The sequence below is a fragment of the Megascapheus bottae genome, chromosome 22 (genome assembly GCF_031878675.1).
Source record: "Megascapheus bottae isolate mThoBot1 chromosome 22, mThoBot2.hap1, whole genome shotgun sequence".
NCBI classification, from domain to species: Eukaryota; Metazoa; Chordata; class Mammalia; order Rodentia; family Geomyidae; genus Megascapheus; species Megascapheus bottae.
Window position 1 is genome coordinate 24,368,989 of NC_143530.1, and position 21,055 is coordinate 24,390,043.

Here is a 21,055-nt window from a genome sequence, read left to right on the forward strand (position 1 = left end):
ATGTTAGCTCCTTTGGGTAAATACAAAAATAATGTCATTGCTGGATCTTACCAGTAAGCCTAATTTTGTTAAGCAACTGCCAAACTGTGTTTTGATGAGGATGAAACATTTAGCATGCCACTGGCAATGAAGAGTTCCTGTTCCTCCTTTCCAGCATTTGGGTGTTGTCAGCATTTTAGACTTGGTCATTCTAACAGGTATGTAGTAGCTAATCAGTGTTATTTGAATTTGCACTTCTCTAATGACTTACAGTGTTGCGTCATTTTTTCATATGCTCCCTTTGCCATTTACTTTCTTCTAAAATACTTTACTCATTTTTAATTAGTTTCTCCTTAAAAGCATATATTTACCTTATAACTTGCAATAGTTGTGTATTATTACTTTACAGTATGTATATACCATGATGTATTTAACTATTCTCTTACTGCAGGATAATCATGTTGCTTTTCAATATTTACTGCTATTGTAGAAAAAGTAAATCTACATTTCCTTTCTTGTTTCTTTTTAGTACCTGTTGCTAGTCATTTGTTCTTCTTTAGAATTGATTTATCTTGTTATTTATTTTTAGGTGTATATTACATACTAAGAACATTAAACCTCTCATGTATATTGTGAATGAATTTCCACCATCTTAACTATATTTTCAGCAATAAAATGTATTTTAAGTAGTATTAATATACCTGTAGCATTGTTCCTTTTATTAAAAATAAATACCTTCTCCTTCCTCAAAAAATATTTATTGCTGTAAAATAACACTATAGTAAACACAAACATTTTTCTTTTTAAAAATTTAATTTAGGGGGCCGGGAGTTTGGCTTACTGGTAGAGTACTTACCTAGCATGCACAAAGACCCAGGTTCAATTCCTTGGTACCACATACATAGATAAAAAGCCAGAAGTGGTGATGTGGCTAAAGTGGTAGAGCTCTAGCCTTGAGAAAACCCAAGGACAGTGTTTAGGCCCTGAGTACAAGCTCTAGTATTGGTAAAAATAATTAATCTATTTGCAAAGGTGATATACATACAGTTATGTAAGGTAAAGAATACATTTCTTATCAAACATTGTTACTCCTCCCTTATTTTTTCTCCTTTCCCTCCCCCCAGATTCCCCTACTCAAGTTATAAAGTTCATTTCCAACACAGTGTCTAGTGAGTTATCGCTGTTGCATTGGTTCACCCTTTATGGAATTGTTTTTGTGATTACCCTTCCCCTCTCCAATTAGACAATGTACATATAAGACAGAGTATCAAAATCAAAAACAGTGAAAACAGGGGATAAGCCAAAGGGAAGAAAAAGAAAAAAAAAGAAATTACTTCATATCATACATTAAAAAACAAAAATCCCCTTGTTTCCATATTTTGAAGATCATTTTGATTAGCATCATTTTATATGGACATGAGTACATAGCTATTAAGCTATTGTGAGCCTGTTAGGACTGTTGTAGACATACTAATTATTACAAATGAGGGAAACCATGGAGCTTATGTTTCTTTGGGTCTGGCTTACTTCATTTAATAGGATTTTTTTTCCTATTCTTTCCAACTCTTTAGGAATGGAATGACGCCAATTTTTATAATGGAAGTATAGAATTCCATTGTACATATACACCACATTTTCTTGATCCATTCACCTACTTAGGGGAATCTGAGTTGGTTCCATATCTTAGCTATGGTAAAAAATGTTTCAATGAATATGGTTGTGCAGGTATCTTTAGTGTGGACCTGGTAGTGGTCATTTGGGTAAATACCTAGAAGTAGGATTGCTGGGTAATAGTGGAGCTATATGTTTAGTCTTTCTAGAGTGGCTGAACCAGTTTACATTCCCTCCAACCGTCAGCATCTGTTATTATTTGTTTTCTAGACAAACAATCTGTTCTCTTTTTGTCTTTTTCCCCACTGCTGAGGTTCCAATCCAAGGCCCTGTCCGTACTGAGCAAATAATAGCTTTATACAGCTATTTCCCCAGCTCTTCCCTGTGTCTGCGTATGTGTGCAGGCAGTATTGGGAGTCTGAACTCATGGGCTCTCATTGGTTGGGACTAACAATGATACCACTGAACAGCATTTTTAGCTGGTTATATTTAGGGTAAAGTCTTGCTTCCCTACCAGGCTTGTGCTAGAGCCTCAAAATGCCTACTTTTAGCTTTCCCATCATCAATGAGCACTTTTAATCTCTGTGGATGAAGTCTCATAGACATTACTGTCTGGGCTGGCCTGGCACCACAATCCTCCAATCTCAGCTTCTCATGAGTTTGAGAGGAGAGGTACATGCCTCTGTACCCAGACATGGGTTAAGATGGGTTCTCCAGAACTTTTCTGCCAGTTCTCAGCCTTCAATAATCTAAGGTTACAGTTCTAGCTACAGACATCCTGTTCCAACTGATTTTAGAAATAGGAGTCTGATTTTATAGCTCAGTTGTCCTGTTTCTGCCTTCAGAGCACTGGGATTACAGGTGTGTACCACCACCCCTTGTCCATATATTTTAGTAGAATATTTTATGTAAGGTATCTTCCTAGAAGGAGAAATGTTTTCTGTTTTGACTAAATCTGCCAAACTGTCACTCAGAAGGCCACAGAAAATTATACTCTTACTTCTTCATGCCTTTTTGTTTTGACTTCAGTTCTTTAATTTTTATTAATACATCACTCCTCAACTAGGATACTCTACTGAAAAGTTAGTTGACAAAATTTCTCATTAAAACAATAACATTTCAGCAAAATACAAAAGTCAAAGAAAACTTAGCAACACAAGACTTACTCTTAATCTGACAATACAGAGTTAAAGAGAAAGAACACTGTAATTACAACAGTGCTAAACCATGTGAATCTATACCAAAAATGCAAATTTTTCCATGAAGCACTTCCTGTGACAATTGGACAGACTCTTTTAAATGAAGACTGAATTCAAGGTACTCTGCCTAATGTTGTTTTGAAACTTGATGCTCAGACAATACTACAAGAAATCAAACTCTGGAAACTCTGGAGATCCTGCCTACTTCAAAAACCACATTTCCTGTTTTTAACCCTTGTGCCCTAAATCAGTTATCACTCCTAGTCTACTGATAAAAATAGATTGAAAAATACTATAAATATCCCACAATGTACTTTTTTATTGTCAAACTGAAACAATACTATGAAAGAACTTTGGAGGTGTTTTTTTTTCAAGTAAATTATCTAATAAATAATGTGAAGAAACATTAGGCTCCCTACCAATTTAAAAAAAAAAAACAGGCAGCTAAGATTTGTACCAACATTGGTACAATAATTAAAGGTGTAAATATTTCATAATAAAATTAAGCTTTTGTTAGAAAAAAAAGAAGTTTCCTTGGAAAGAGAAGTCCCAGGTCTTCATGTTTTAATACATTTATTCTCAAAATGATAAATGACTTATGGCATATATTTTTAAATGTATATTTGAGGGCAAGATATCCTTAACAATATAGTGTGTGAAAAACCTTAGCCTGTTTTATAGGCAGTGCCAATACAGTGAAATGATTTCACATTAACAGTGAAATGATTTCAAGGCTTGATTTTTCTACTGTAAAAGAGATATTCTTTATATGAGTTTAATATTCACAAACAACTATCAAGATTTAAATATAAGCAAGAGAAATACAATCCCCTCAAAAGTTGAAGTCAGATATGTTAAATGAGCCACAAAGTACAGCAATACAAAACATTATACAGCATTATAAATTTAAAAAGTGAGAGATAATAGGCTTTCTTCTAAATATCCAAATGAATGATTTGATTTATCATGTGCCATAGTTCATAGTTCACAGACAGATTTGAGTTAACTGTTGGGTTTTGAAAACCCAAGGAGTCTAGAGAAAAGATCTAGGTACTGATGGTTCATGCCTGTAGTCATAGCTTTTCAAGTGGCTGGTATCTGAGAATTATAGTTTGAAGCCAGCTTGGGCAGGAAAGTCCATGAGACTCTTAGCTCCAATTAACCACTACAAAACAGGAAGGGGTGCTGTGGTTCAAAGTGGTAGATCACTAGCCTTAAGAGGGAAAAGCTTAGGGACAGTGCCCTGGCCCCCTGAGTTCAAGCCTCACTACCACACAAAAAAAATTAAAATTAAAAAAAATTCAGTTACATAGGAGAGGAGTTCAGTAGGATCATCATTTAAACCCAGCTAAGGAAAAGTTCACAAGACTGCCATCTCAACAAATGGCTGTGTTTAGGAGTATATGCCTGACATTCCAACTATATAAATGAAGATCTTGGTTTAGGCTGGTCCAGGCAAAAAACTGATATGCTATCTCAAAGCAGAAGGGCTGGAGACATGCCTCAAGGGTGAGTGCCTGCCAAAAAAGTGTGAAAGGCTGAGTTCAAACTCCCGTTGTGCTGAAAAAAAAAATATATATCCAATGAAATCATAACCTCAGCACTCATGGGAGCATAGCTATGAAGGAGCTTATTTAACAGTGTGGCCTCTATGAGGGAATACTAGAAAGCAATGCAGGCACCTTTAGGTGGGTGTGCCTATGGCAACACTGAACAATCATAGAGAGTAAAGAGAAATAATCTTTATGTTCAACACATAGCTTCATATCCAACCTAACAAAGTAATCATTCTAAGTTTTAGCCCTTAAATGAAAGGTAGGATTGTGAACTAAAAATAATTTGAGTCAATAAAACTGAAGGCAGGGAAAAATATGAATTGCCAATAGGTACGTGGGAATTTAAGTTCCCATTTACAAAGCAAGAAATGCAGATAGAAATGCCCACATTCGAGTGACCTAATTTTTGCATATGCAACACATCTGTTCAGACTATTACAACCACAACGTGCTTGGTGCTGCACCCTTTTGAAATTGGTAACTTTGACCAAACAGAAAGGGTGGGATGACACTGGCTTGGAATCCACAGGTCAGACAAGCCCTCTACTTGCATGGCTCCATTAGCTGCCATGCTAGTTGTTAGAGTAGTTTTGAGGTTTGCCAACCACAAGGTACAAAGCAAGAGTTTTATTTTGTTTTGTTTAAATACAGGAAGGACAGAAGTGCAGAATTGCTTCTCTTTAAAATGAAATCTTTATTCAAGTTCCTGAATTCTCAATGACTTATTTCTCAAGTATTTTTATTAACAATTAGCTACTATTCCAATTTCTGTATAAATTGGGCTTGAGCCCTGGGCTTGAGCTCAGGGCTTGAACACTGTCCTTGTTTTTTTTTTTTTCCCCCCCTCAAGGCTAGAACTCTACCACTTGAGCCTCAGCACCATTTCTGGCTTTTTTCTATGTATGTGGTACCAAGGAATCGAACCTGGGTCTTCATGCATGTTAGGAAAAGCCCTCTACCACTAGGCCAAACTCCCGGCCCAAATGTTTGCTTTTTTTTACCTCTCGGCAAATGTGTTATTTAGTGTCCTGGTATACTTTCTATACAAATTCTTCATACCAAAATAGCTGTAACCCTTACTCTTCTTGGTATTGTTATTCCTATTCCTAAAAGATACTTCCTGGGGCTGGGAGTTTGGCCCAGTGGTAGAGTGCTTGCCTAGCATGCACGAAGACCCGGGTTCGATTCCTCGGTACCACATACATAGAAAAAAAGCCAGAAATGGTGCAGAGGCTCAAGTGGTAGAGCTCTAACCTTGAGAAAATCCAAAGATAGTGCTCAGGCCCTAAGCCCAAGCCCACGACTGGCAAAAAAAAAAAAAAAAAAAAAAAGATACTTCCTGGAGGGACTAAGGCACTAATGTTTGCCTTCAAGAGGCAAAGTCTAGGGGAAGTCTTTACACTTATTTGATTATGTAAATAGGGTTTTGAAAAATTTTGAGCGTCAGCATACTTATATTTACATATAAATACATATGATTATATACTAATATAAATGTATAACTTCTATTTTGTAAAAATATACATTACCTTGATACATTCTGTATATGGGATATACACAAAAATATATATGGTCATTTTATATTCTATACACTGTAAATAAAAACAAAAAGATAAAGAAATAAGAAAATATTAGATAAAATGGGCTAAGCAGAAGTTAGTAAACATCCCCAAAATGTAAGCAGCTTAAAACATAGAAAATATACCTCTTGCACATATGATATGGGTCATGAAGTGTGATCAGTACCTTTTAGGTCTAGGCTTACTAAGGCTCTATTATAGCACATACTTTCACAGTCATAGCAATAGAGAGAGAGTGAACAGAGCCACAGACTAGCGAGCTACAAAGATTCTGACTGGAGGTTATTCAGTGCTCTGCCTTCATTAAGACAAGCAGAATCCTCTACCAGAGATAAAAGGGGGGATTCTGCTGAATAGTAAAAATAATCTACATTTATTTACAGTAAATGTTTACATCTAGTAATATAAAAGGTATTTTAGAATTAAAATGCAAACTATTTGAAGATGGAATTCTAAGTTCATTTTATTTTGCTACTTAGATTTAATGGATTTCATACCTAAAAACAGATATAAGAGTAAATATTTAGGGGCCGGGAGTTTGGCCTAGTGGTTAAAGTGCTTGCCTAGCATGCACGAAGACCTGGGTTCGATTCCTCGGTACCACATACATAGCAAAAAGCTGGAAGTGGTGCTGAGGCTCAAGTGGTAGAGCTCTAGCCTTGAGAAAGTCCAAGGACAGTGCTCAGGCCCTGAGCTCAAGCCCAGGACTGGCAAAAAAAAAAAAAAAGAATAAATATTTAGAAGAGATATGCATATCTTATTAAATCATGATCACTAAGTTTAAGTTTTTTTGGAGGGACGAGATCAGTAGTCAGGTTTGAATTCAGAGTCTTACATTTGCTTGTTCTTGGCTGCTGCCCTACCACTTAGGCTTTTTGCTGATAAACTGAAGATACAGTCTCTCTTACTTTTCTCCCCTGGCTGCTTTTGGATTGAAATTTTCTATGTCTTAGCTTCCTTAGTGACTATATTTAGAGATGCGAACCAGGTGCACCTGGCTGTTACCAGGGTCTCCCTCTCCTAAATTAACTTACACATAATTCCTATGTTACAACTTGATATGTGTGTTTGTGTATTGGCATTTACACATAGCAGCCCCATCCAGGAGAGGATCGAGTTCCAGCAGATTCATTATACTCACTCCCTAACAACAAAGTAACCACTATTCTGATCTCTGTCTCTGAAGCTCAGCTGTTCTCACTATCACACAAATAAATACTGAAATCTCATTATTATGTCTGTAAGAATATAAATAGAGGGATTTGATATCTCATTGCTCTTTAGAATTTTACTAAGATTGTTTCTTAGTGTTAGAAATTCCAAACGCAGCTACTGTCAGTAGAGTTGTTCATGTCTTTGTGGGCGTAAGTAATCTTTTAAGGAATATATTGGAATGCAACAGTACCACTGTAAACCTGCAAGCAGCTGCTTTTCTAGTGGGGAGCAGGGAAAGGAAGAAGGTAGATTCATTAGAAGTTCCCATAGTCAGCAGGAGTTTACGTGCAGTACTGCACTATGTGAGCTTTTATGTCTACAAGTAGTATTCACTCCAGTTTAAAAAAAATAGAAAACAAAATCAGTCTTTGCCATCCTCATTTTCCCTAGCATAATAAAAAAACAAGACATGGCATACACCAAAAAAGAACAAAAGTCCAAGAATATACATCGATTTTCTTTTCATTAATACAACTGAACTGTGGAGTAAAAGTACTAATTTTTTCACATCCATCATATTTAAAGATTGTATGAAGGACAATAATAATAGGTTTTATGGAATCACAAAAGTCTTTCAGTACATAAACTTGGTAAAAGTGATATGCATTCTACATATAATTCTTAAAGTTCTTGATAGTGTAATTACAGGCTGTCACCATTTATAACTAGAAATGACAGCAATTTCAAAAAGGAAAAATGGGACTTTAAGCATATCATATTTATGAATTTACTTGGACTGTCACTCAAACATTTTGGTTATTAGTATGAGATATCAGAAAATTGAAGCAAATTGATGGAAAAAAGAACCTACATCCTATGTAAATATACTATATAAAAGGATCCTATTAATACTGCCTTTAAATTGTGCTGTACGCCCTAACTGTTCCATTACATTTTTTGCTTCAAGTACTTAAAACCTATCCCCCCAAATTGTGTCTTTAACTTCAAGATATTTGACTGTTTAAGCACTAATTAGCTTGTTGGCAAATTATATGTTTTTCAAAAGTGATTAGAAAGCAGAGGAGAGAGAAGTCCTGGGTTTGTCAGCCAAAGGCTCCACTGAGGCCATGGCCATAATGTTTCATCTGAACCTCAGTTCAGTAACAAGAGCCTATAATAAGCTTCTTCTTCTTGAGCCCTATAAACTTCCCTTTTATTGTGGATTCTTAGGAAATGTTCAAGATGTTATTTTCAAAATACACACACACACACACACACACACACACACACACACACATTACCTACTTTCATCTTCAGGATAAAAAGTAATCAACATGGCCAACTACTAAAAAGCCATCATTCAAATATTTAGTGGTTAGATTTTGCTGTTTATTCAGAGAAGGTGGTCAAGATAGTTGGACATGATTAATCTAATAATACCCAGAAAACCACTTTAATTTTCTTGTGTTCTAGGATACACAGATGGTGATGTCATTTCTGATCTCTAAATAGCGAACATTGAAACATGGTTTAATGTTCTTTATAAATTCTGTAATCTGTTCAATTTCTACCAAAAGGAGCACATCTTTATGCTTTCCCAATTCCTCAAGCACAGGGCTGGGCTTAGGACAGGTACCGGATGCTTCACTAGGGGATGTGGGGTGGCATAGCCTCTAGGGAAGCTCTGACCACTGGAGACAGAATTGGACAGCTGCAGAGGAAGGGTGGAGAAGGATGCAGCCAAGTGAGGTTGAAAAGAGTGCTGAAAGACATTCTAAAGGGGAAGTGATAGGAACTGATGACCAGAACTTACATAACAAACCCATAATGATAAACAATTTACTCCAAACTAACAGTTCTTAAAACTGTTCTCTCCCAATTTTATTCATACTTAAAAAAAAAATCTGAGCTGGGTTCTGGTGGCTCACTCCTACAATGCTAGGTAGTCTTGAGTGTGAGATGAGGGGATCATGCTACAAAAAGCCAGCCCAGGCAGAAAAGTCCATGAGACTCTAATCTCAATTAACCACCACAAAATTCTAGAAGTAGAGCTGACTCAAACAGTAGAGTGTTAGCCTTGTGCACAAAAGCACAGGGACAGTGCCCAGGCCCTAAGTTCAAACCCTAGGACTGCCCCTTCCCACAAAGCATATGAATGCTGTAGCTTTTGATTAACTTATACATGGTCCATTTTTTAAAAAAAAATAAAGTATGCAAGAAACAAACAATGTATTTATGGTATAAAGGAAAGAATACTTGAAACATTCATTTCTTTCAACTCAACTCATTTACTTCTACCTCACCCTAAATCACACACACACACACACACACACACACACACACACACACAGAGCAATTTCAAAACAATTCAAATGAGAAGAAAAAGATAGGGCAAGTAATATGGGAACTGGAAATTAATAATATAGTAAGAAATCATATCTTGACATCTTATCCTTTCCATAATTTCCTATCCTCCTAATCATTCCTGTCATCTCTCTTGCTCTCCAGAAAGCTATCTCAACCCATCTAAAAGTCAACATCAGAGATAGAGATGACATCTAGCCAGCTACACTCTCAAGTATGCTGGGTGTTATGGAGCATCATAGTTCTGGAAAGGCTACAGCTCGTAAGAATGACTGCAATTTGATATTTTAAAAAATGGAGTTAGTGTGCATAATTACACATTCAAATCAGACATTACAGTGGCCTCCAGATTTTTCTTTACAAAGCTATTAGTCTTGAATATATCTTGTTATATTAATCCCTTAGATTCTGGACAGGAAATGTCGAGAGTCAGAGAAACCACAGAAAGACAGGGGAAGATGAGGATAACACATAGTGTGGGTAGAATATGAGAGAAATGCATATTTCCTTCTACTTCCCAAGTATGAGTCCACAAGGAAAGGGCCTATAGGAAGTATAAAATAAAGCACTATATCAAAACACAAGGACACAGCTGACCTTGAAGAGCCTACTCCAAGGGCTCCTTCAGCTAAAGAAGTCACAACTTATTATTTTAGTCATTTCAATTTCCCGTCCATTTATTGAATTACCAACCTCTGACTTTTCTGCTATTTGAGAATTTATGTTATCTATGAACCTATCTCCTTCCCCAGTGGCAATGTCTTTATCCAACAGATGTTGCTTGCTGTAACCTTCAAACCGATTTTTGGCTGGCACCTTTGCTCTTCTGACATATTTTCTTTCAATATGATTCTTTATCCATGTAATTTTTTATGTCAGGACTAATATCTCTCCCTCCTTCTCTTCATTTTAATTTTTTTCAGCCTTCTATTTCTGTTTAAGGACAATTCCTCGATATAACTCCTACAAACAAATCTATTTTGATTTTCACAAGAGTAAAATAACTATGAGCTTTATAATGTTTTTGTGCTGGTTAACTGTTGTTAGTGGTGGTGTAATAATTTATGCTGCTAATATGTGTTCTTTATTCCACGAATGATATTTTCAAACAGGATAACGTCCAAGTAGAGCCTGAACAAAAATAACACATAATTATCTTATCGTTAGGTCTCTCTCCTCTTGTTCCTCTTGCTGAACTAAAATTTCACCCAAGATATTAGATTCATTGACCCAAGGAGATATTCTTGAATAAAATACTTTTCTCCTGACTCAGACAACTGAGTCTTTGCTTTTCTATCCAAATGTTCCCCTGGCTATCTTTTTAAAAATAATTACAGTTTGTTGTTATATAAAGATGATGTACAGAGATATTACAATTACATGAGTAAGGCAATGAGTATTTTCTTTCATACACTGTCTTCCCTTCTCTCTTCTAGTTCCTCCTTTCCAGCTCCATCCATGAGCTGTATAAGTTCACTTTCATCAGTGTCCAGTGAACTCCACTGCTGTACTTTGTTACCTTTTTTCCCCTTCAGTTCTGTGTCCTCTCTCCCACCATCTCAAAGATATATGCATGGATACACCATATATAAAGAAAAGAAGACAGAATCATCAAAAAATAAAAATTGAAAAAAAGAGCCATCTCTTGTTTCCATATCTTGGAGTTCATTAGATGTAATAAAAGTAGCAACTATGATAAATTAAAATTCATTAGAAAATGTTTATCCATAACCTTTATGCAATGTGAACAAGACTTCAGATTCCGTACAGAATATGAAGACAAACAAACAATCAAAAATCTGAGCGGTTACTCTTTATACCCAGAAGCAAGAAAAGCCTGGAGATTTGTAAATCTAATAAAAGTTTAGTTTTCCTTTTTCTGTTTTAAATTTTATTTTATTGTCAGGGTGATGTATAGAGGGGTTACAATTACATTTGTAAGACAGTGAGTATATTACTTCTTGAACTTCTGGAGGTAACTTCATGTTATAGTTTCAAAGTTTAAAAAATATTATCTTTAGGTGGTTGTACAGAGAAGTTATCACTCAATAAAGCAGTTTATGAATACAAAAAACTCATTAGACATGTTCACATTATGACTTCTTAAAAACAATTTTTAAAGCAAGTTGTGTCTTGCTGAAAACCTTAGAAAAATGTTAGGAAACTAACTTATTCTGGGAACTGCTAACCAACATGTAAAGTGTTTATACTTCCTAGGCAAACTGTGCTTCAGAGTAATCAAACAGTTTATGAAAAAAAAAAAGGTTTATGTTCCAATTAATAATTGTTCATTCGTAATCTCTTCACCCATTCACTATACTTTTCTGAATTGTCCAACATGCAAGTACAGTTTTATGTTCTCTGTTCTTTATTACTCCTGTAACTTTGGTTATTAAAATATATTCAACTATAAAAATTAACTACAAAAATTTCTTAATTAGCTACAAATTTGTAAGAAACACAACAAACAGAGGAACATGTTATATGACACCATGAAGACACAATACAAAAACCTAGAATGTGAGAAAATCTACATAACAAAGAATTTAATTTACAAATGATTTGAGGGGGGATCCTGGAAGGTTAAACAATCAGCAGCCCATTTAGTAAAATGTCTTAAGTAACACACATCTTGAGATTCTGAACAATAACTAGAAATTTGGTGAAATTAAGAAATTATTATTTCCAAATTCATTGATAATAAAAATGGTTATGCTTTCTTTTTAAAAAAGGTCTTTGTCCGATTTTTATATAGACATGATTTCATATCACTTCAAAATAACATTCCACAGGCAGTAGGGAGTACAGGGGTACAGATTAAAAAAAGATTTGCCAGGGCTAGTGAGTGTTGAAGTTGGCCAATAGGTCAGTCAGAATTTGTCATAATATTTTATTGTGACATGTCTCTGAAACTTTCCATAATAAAAACTTTAAAAATGATTTAGACAATTAATTTGCACAACAATATATTAGTTTTTCCTGATGCCAAACAGCATAGTTTATGGCTATCAATTTTACGCATAATAAAACAAATACTTTGGCAGATAAGACATGTAACAAAGAAAGTATGTAGGCCATAGGCCATCGCAAGGTTAATAAATTCCATATGTAAGACCAGTAAAGCCAAAATTCAGCTCTATTGAAAAATGTTTGGCAGACAGACTATCACCAACTTTCCAAAGCATCATTGGCTCTAACCTGATAAACTGACTGTTTAAAGGAGATTGTCAGAAAAAAAAAAAGATGAGTTTATGAAAGGAAGCACAAAACAATTAAAACCAATATCACAATTCTTTTAAAATAAAACTACAGTGTCAGAAGTAACAAAGGCTTTTGTTTCATGTTTCACTAAAGGGAAACATTAGTAACTTGGACATTTCTTCAGAGATGAAGTGCACTCAAATGGCACGTTTTTCAAAATGTCTACTATTTTGCATGACTTCCTATTTAATTGATCACAATTCCATTCTTCAACATTTATTGAGTAAAAAATATTTAACTCAATCTGACATTTACTTGTAATCACCTACTAGCAAAAACTGAACTATAAGTTTGTAATTTAATTGCCTTGGTCAAGATTTGCCCATTTTGGAGGATACCTCTGAAAATTATAATGAGTTGGTTCTGCCTGGCAGACAGTATAAGTGATGGCACTATGTACATCTCATAACCAGAAGGATAACATGAGGAAGAGATGGGCTCAAAGGGAAGCTGAGATTGCACCTAGGTGGGCTGCAAGAGTGGCCTTGAATTTTGGTGGGACAAGTAAAGTGGAGAAGCACAGGGTACAAAGAAAAGGAAATGCTATGTATAAGGACTGTGACATAGCAGGATATGTATTGATGCCACAGGCAACTAGTATCAATGAATGAAGCTGCAGAAGGAAACAGGCCATGGCAGTACAAAACTGCTGATGTCCTGTTGATTTCCCTTAAACATGAGAGAAAAACTTCATGATTATGAAAGGTGAGGACTCTGAACATAAATATAGTTCAGGGACAAGCCAGCAGGATGAGGGAAGTGAGACTCATAGGAAGAAATGAGACACATAAATTCTCCCAAGGTTTGATGAATGGCAGCTACTCAGGAAGTGGTTATTTACAGCCTCTTCTGGTCAGGTAGGGTAAGAGAGGAACAGGTGGAGCATAGGCAGAGAAAGAAAATAGGCAGTGCACCAGTGTAGGAATGGAGAGGAATGCTTTTGCCATGAGAACTGCAGGTACAGTAAATGTGCCATATCTGTGTACAAGGCACCAGGACTCAGACATCTGGAACTTGTTAATCTTAGGGTAGACATAGAGTACACCAACATCTGAGGGAGAAGGAAGGGCCACTCACCAAAGGCAAAGATATAAAGACTCAAAAAACAGTTTAGAGTTTGTTTAGCAATACTTATTTTAAAGATATTGCGCAGTGCACAGAGGAATAAGTAGGATACCCTAGAGATCCCTGCCCTAGTTTTCATGGACATCAAAGGAATTATGAACACTTTCTCTATTCTAAGAGAGAAACCATCCTTCCAGCTCCTTTTACTTTCTCTATGAGTGCCTATCCTGCCATGGCACTGAAAAAGATGCTGCTCCACTGTGGAAACTAATTGCATCCGATTCCAGACACAGCTTGCTCGGGGCTCATTTCTCTCTGGCTATTGGCATCTTCTTCTGCTTACTAGCATTTGAGGTTACAGAAGTCTGTGCATCTAGGTTGCGCCTCCTGTTTGCTATTATGTCCCTCCTCCTTCCCCTTTATAACCTTCCTTTCTCTAGCATAACCATGTTGTTGAGGGTTGCTTGCTACTTTTTGCCTAGACACTGCCATTAGCCTCCAACAATGTGGCCCTTCCTTCTCCCTCAGATGTTGAATATTCACTATATATCACATATCATATACATTACATAATACATATATATAATATATATGGTATGTGATATAGGTATATAATATATTACCAATATACATGTTAGGATGTAGCTATACATATTCTATATATACAATATATGGTTTATATGCAATATATACATAATGTATAAGTTTATATGTATATGTACAATATAATAATTAATGATATCATTTATTATTGCAAGTAATAACATAATGAGTGATTGATGGGTTTTCAGCAAAATACACATGGATAGATTATATACTGTAATATATTTTACATATGCATATCTGTGCTTAGTAAACTTAGAATAGAGATAATAATTTTAAAATGTTGTAGTAAAAACGCATAATAAAATGTCCTTTCTAGTCATACAGTATTAGTACTCCATTGTATTCACAATGTTGCTTTATTTCTTTTGCTAAAATTAATCTTTGTTTCTTTGTACCAATGGTCATGAGCAATATTGGATTTTAATTTTTTCATTGTAATGGTTGACAGATTTTGGTTTGGGGCTATACAGGTATCATGAAATGTGACTAGATATGTTGTCTCTTTCTATTTTCTAACAAAAGTTAGTATAAATTTGGTTTCTTCCTCAAATGTTTTCAAATAATTTGTCAGTAAAACCAAATGAAAAGGAATTTTACATATATATGAATTAATTAATAGATATATGACTTTTTCTTGCATCAACCACTCTGGAAAGCAATATGGAGGTTCCTTAAAATACTAAACATAGAGCTTCCACATGACCAAACCAATTCTACTCCAGGGAATTTATCTAATAGATCACAAACAAGACCATACTAAAGCTACCAGCACAACCATTTTCACTGCAGGATTATTTACCATAGCCAAGCTATGTAATCAACCCAGGTGCTGTCAATGGAAAAATAGATGACAAAAACGTGGTACTTATACACAATGGAATTCTACTTATCCATCAGAAAGAATGATCTTGTACCATTCATAAGAAAATGGAAAGACTTGGGGGGAAAAGTAAGTGAAGTAAGCCAGACCCATAGGAACATAGGCTACATGATTTATCTCATGTGTAGTAGCTAGAATGTAAGCATACTAACTTTGGCCTGATGCAAGGCTTTTTCACAAAGACTAAAGATAAAACTGCCATTTCACAGAGGATAACGCATTAATGTATGTAAGAAGGAAAATAACTGTTCATTTAAAAATAAAATATTCTTGGATTAACAACAACAAAAAGCTGAGTGTGGTAGTTAACACCTGTCACCTCAGCCATGGCGAGAAATAGCAATAGGATCATAGGCTAGCCTGGGCAACATGCAAGATGCAAAAATAATAAGAATAAAATGGTATAGATATGTAGCCAAAATAGTGAAGTATCTGTCTAGCAAGAATAAAAACCAAAACAGTAACTAAACCACTGAGTATTAATACAAAAACATATACTAAATTACAATCTATCAAAAATATGTTTAACAGACTGTTTCTGGACATGTGAGAAACTCAAATAGTGATGACTATTGTTCCTACTACTATTATCTGTCTAGTCACAATTTACATTTATGTTCATTATATATAAAGCTTTTAAGTATGGAAAAACGCTTAAGCTATAAAGGTAAAATAATCTGCTATCCTAAGTAAGAATGAGAAAAATATGAAAATAAACAATATTGTTTTAGGCACATATTAGTTGATAAAGCCTATGCACATGTATAATTCTCAGGGGTATGGTATGTCTAGATGCTATAAGACCTGTGAAATCATTTGGTACATGATGGACAGACACATAAACTTCTATGCATTTTGTTGGCTCCCTATGGCCATCTGCTTATATGCCTGTATTGATAATTTTGCAAGATATTATAAATATTCAAATGGTGCTTGATACAATAAAGGTATAAGATCACATACAGAGAATTCCAGTGCCTTCAAGTTCTTACCTGTTGGAGGCAGACAATCTTTCCAGTCAAAATAGCCTGCATAAATTCCAGGTTCCAAGGAACCAACAATGGGATCTGCTTTTAGTTCAATGTAATTTTCAAAGAGTCTTTGGTCCAGTTCTTTCAGTGAGGTCATGCTAACCTAAAATCATAAGAAAAGTACATGAACTCTCAAAGATTCTGGTAATAATTTTAAAAGGGGAGAAAAAACAAAGTTTTTCAAGGGTTTAAATTTAAACAATATTTATGTGAGACAAAGAATATGACATAAACGTTCTCACATGCAACCTTGGATCAACAGATATAATCTACAGGAGAGAAAAATCCCAAGAAACCTATCCACGATGTCATTACTTTAACAAAGTCATTTTGGGCATGCAAAATTCAGTGTACATTATGTACACATTTGAAAAAAGTTCCAATCTAAAATGAAAGAAGACAGTGAGAAAGAATTAAGGAAAGCAGTGGCAGACTATGTAAATTCCCCTTAGTCCTGCTTTATCTCTCTCTTTCTCACTATAAACCTAAATATATTATTAGAGCCATCTGGGAATGAAAATCACAAATGCTAAATATGACTTTTCTTTTGACTCAGGTTCTAATTACATAGTTCAAGAAGACCTCCAACATGAGACCTTCCTGCCTCAGCTTCCCCAATAATGGGATTATAGCCTGAGTCATATAACCTCTGGCCAAAAAGAAGTCTGAAAATCAGTCCAATTAGGGAAGAAGAAAAATACTTCGAAAGGAGTGGGGAGCGGGGAGAAAGTAAAAGAAGAGAAGGGGATGGAGTATGAGAGAGAATAAGCAAGGACCATGGATGGTGCTGAGAAAGATTATACAAAGAGGAATCAAAGGCAGGGGTCCTGGGAAAGCAGGTATATTTAATTACAACTAAAGCATCTTCTTTAATAAAAGTAATAACAAAATTACTTTTGGGCTCAAGAATAAATCTCTAAATAAAAGAAGTGGGGCCGGGAGTTTAGCCTGGTGGTAGAGTGCTTGCCTAGCTTGCACGAAGACCCAGGTTCGAGTCCTTGGTACCACATACATAGAAAAAAAGTCAGAAATGGTTCTGCACAAGTGGTAGAGCTCTAGCCTCGAGAAAGCCCAAGGACAGTGCACAGGCCCTGAGTTCAAGGCCTAGGACTGACAAAAAAATAAAATAAAATAAAAAAGAAGTATAGAATATTGTTGATGGTACTTAAAAAAAAACTGGTTAAAGAATTTACCATTTTCTCTCCATTAATGAGAAAAATCCAGTGATAGAAAAGCAAGCAGATTCTGAGGAGGGAAAGCAGCAATGAAAAGTGAAACTACAAGGAATTCATAAGGATGCTGAAAATTACAGAGAAGCCATCAAAACAGATGAAAAATGGCAAGGAGTTTAGAACCAGTGTCGAGATTCCCTGGCTGGGGTGGGAGGATCTAGGAAGAAAACAGCATTAAACAAAATCAGATAATCTTGATAAGAGATCAAATTCAGCTCAGGAAAAAAAAACCATTACTGTCAGCACAGTGATATAGAAGGCAGGGACTGGTTTGCTGTGAGAAATTGGACTACAGGAGCTAACTATATTCTCACCTTTCCCAGAAAGTAAGAGTGTCTATCTTTTTTTTTTTTTTCTGCCAGTCCTAGGCTTGAGCTCAGGGCCTGAGCACTGTCCTTGGACTTTTTCAAGGCTAGAGCTGTACCACTTGAGCAACAGCACGACTTCCGGCTTTTTGCTATGTATATGGTACCAAGGAATCAAACCTGGGTCTTTGTGCATGTTAGGCAAACACTCTACCACTAGGCCAAACTCCTGGCCCAAGAGTATCTCCTTGAGAAAGTCTCTCTGGAAGCCCAGGGATAAGAAGTAATCACAGCTTAATAGGACACTGTCGTAGAACTTGGGTATAAGCTAGTTATAATAGGTTTATGAAAGAGGGCAGAACAGCTAATAAAGAACAGCAAAAGCTTAAGGTTACTTAAGGTAGGCTATAATCAAGAAGCCAGAAGCTGGAGATCCACAGTTGGAGGTGTGAGACTACCCTCTGAACCAGATGCAGATGGCAGCTACATTTCCTACTGGGGGACATTCTGTGAGTATACCAGAAACCCAGTACATGTGATATAGGCTGCCAAACTAGGGCAGCCAGGGAAAACAATCCAGCAGAGTAGGCCATTCTTAAACAGAGGCAACTGTACAACAGTAAACATACAAGAACAGTCAAATATATATCAGGTAATTTGTTAAGTGTTTTGAATGCTGTACTTGAGTATACTCATTGTATTCTTTTTGTTCTGTACATCAGACACAGGCAACTTATCTTTTAACATACATTCGAGTATAGAACTATTACCTTTTTCCATTTAATTCTGTTTTGTTTCTTCTCCTGCTTTTGATCCATTCCTATCATATCTGAAACCTATGACCTGTTGTTTATTAGTCTCTTTAGAATCATAGTTCCATTTCCTTCTTATATACCCTTGCAATGTATATCCCTTCTTATATCCATAAATGTAGTTCTCTTACTCACACTCTTTCATATCCTTGTTCTCCTACCCCTAAACTTTCCTGAATTACTAACAATAAACTCTCAAAGTAAGAAATGGCACTTTTAACAGAAGAAAAGAAGAAAGCTATAAAGCATCAGATAATGGTTCTCAAACTTGTCCAACTTCTGCTTTAGGTTTCACCTGGTAACTTATTAAGCTTATTACAATCTAAATTTGAATTATGTCTTCACATTCTGTGAATATTTTACAGTTAACCACATCCACAATGATTAGGATACACTTGTTTGATATAATAAGATTAGGATAATTACATATTTGGTGTAGACTGTGTAAGACTTGGCTCACATAGAGTAAGCTGAGGGGCACCGGGAAGAACATTATTGTCAATAGCTCTTCCACCAATATTTGAAATTACATCATTCCATACTAAGTTAATCATTTCCCCCCACATGCCAACAGATCCATAGTAAACCTCTAGATATAAAATGTGACAAAACAAAATTTCATTAGGTGGCAAACTTCAGCAAGATTAGGCCCAATTGAAGATACATGAAGACGTTATCCCTAATCAGAGCAGATAATTAAAGATAAGGAAAACAGGGTGGTGGGTGGGAGAAAGGATACAGAAAGCATCATAATGCAGAATGATAAGTGCTATCTAGAGATAGGAATAAAAAAAAAGACAGAACCCTTTTTTAACTGAGAGAACAAATAAGAAAGGCCATGAAAGCTTTATAAGGATTAGGTATCTGTACCTTGAATGGTTCTGGAAGGTGATCAAGACTTTATGTAGGAAGGAGTCCAGCTAGAACCACACTAGCCACAATATAACAGCATGGCTAGCTGGTGATTGAACATTTGCTGAATGAGTAAATGAGAAGGAAAGATGAGTAAACTGAATGAGTGGTTCTGGGATGTAAGAAGCTAAAGACATGAGATTAAGATAAAAGCCCCATATAAACACTAGCCTAGAGAACTTGGGTTTCATTCTTCTATATAGTCAGATCTATTTCTGAGAGCTGCCTGAATACTTTGTGTAGGAAGAGTTGGAGAGCAAAAGTATTTAGGGCCAAAATAACACATTTGCAATGTAAGTTTCTACAGTACTACAATCATAGTAAAAAACTTAGATGGAAACAGCAAATCAAGAAAAGTAGAAGGAGATCCAGATGACAGTCAGCTATGCCTGGCTTACTAGATAAAATGAGGTCTCATTAGCTTTTTACCAAGACCTTTCAGATCTTTAATTCCTGAGTAACTGACATTACATAGAAACATTACCCCACTCAGACCAATTCCTGATAATTACAAAGATTTTAAACTCCAAACTGGATGGATTGGTTTATATTAACTTGTGTAAAGACAGATTTTAAACAAAATTCGGCTAATTTATACTGCAGAAGAGATGAAAAAATGAAACAAATATAAACACAGAAAACAGAGCAATAAGGAAATAAAGCTGACCTTTCTTACCTATTAACTCACATTGCTTAAAAAATGTTAAAAAATTTATTTTATGGAGTGCACTCAAAACTAGCACTTCTAGATGAATAAGAAAAATGTTAATGATCTAAAAAGGAAAAGCATGCATATTACAACCTGAATAAGTACTTTTACCTATCAAAATTGAAATTATAATAGGAAAATAGCAAATGGTAAGATCAGCGACCCAAAAGCAATGTGCCAACACCTATCAAGGGTCTCTGGAGCTACAAATCCACCTCTAGATGACTATTATGAGGCAGAAATTAAACATGAGTTCAAAAGTTACCTCTGCTGAAACTGGCTTTAAGTTTCCTAGTAGAAGACAGGTTTAAAAAGTATGGTACATCCATACTAACCAATGTTACGAATTCATATTTTACAAAACTGCTACTCGCAAAGTATTTAGTAAAACTGGAAAAGTATTCAAAACAGAACAGTAGAAAAATATATTAACTATAAAGGTTATTCAGAAAAATGCTTTTAAGTTTAGTAATATATGGATATATAGTATATATAAAATACTGATGATTACTGAAATAGTAATTACCTCTAGTGCCTTAAATTTGTTTGTTGTTGTTGTGTTTTTGTTTTGTTTGTTTGTTTTTTTTGCCAGTCCTGGGCTTGAACTCAGGGTTTGAGCACTATCCTTGGAATTTCTCAAGGCTAGAGCTCTACCACTTGAGCCTCAGCGCCACTTCCAGTTTTTTTCTATGTATGTGGTACCAAGGAATCAAATCTGGGTCTTCCTGTATGCAGGCAAGCACTCTACTACTAGGCCAAACTCCTGGCCCCATTAAATTGGTTTCTTTTTTAAATTTT

At 35.5% G+C, this 21,055-nt stretch overlaps 1 protein-coding gene across 3 annotated transcripts in view; it reads right to left on the reverse strand.

Annotated features, from left to right (window-relative positions):
- The window catches only part of Exoc2 (exocyst complex component 2), a 223,616-nt gene that overhangs the window by 119,363 nt on the left and 83,198 nt on the right, over positions 1–21,055 (reverse strand). For all 3 annotated transcript variants that reach the window (XM_090356361.1, XM_090356362.1, XM_090356363.1), the window contains exon 22: positions 16,249–16,390. In XM_090356361.1, the coding sequence (XP_090212487.1) occupies positions 16,249–16,390 (142 nt within the window). The remainder of the gene's footprint in view (positions 1–16,248; positions 16,391–21,055) is intronic.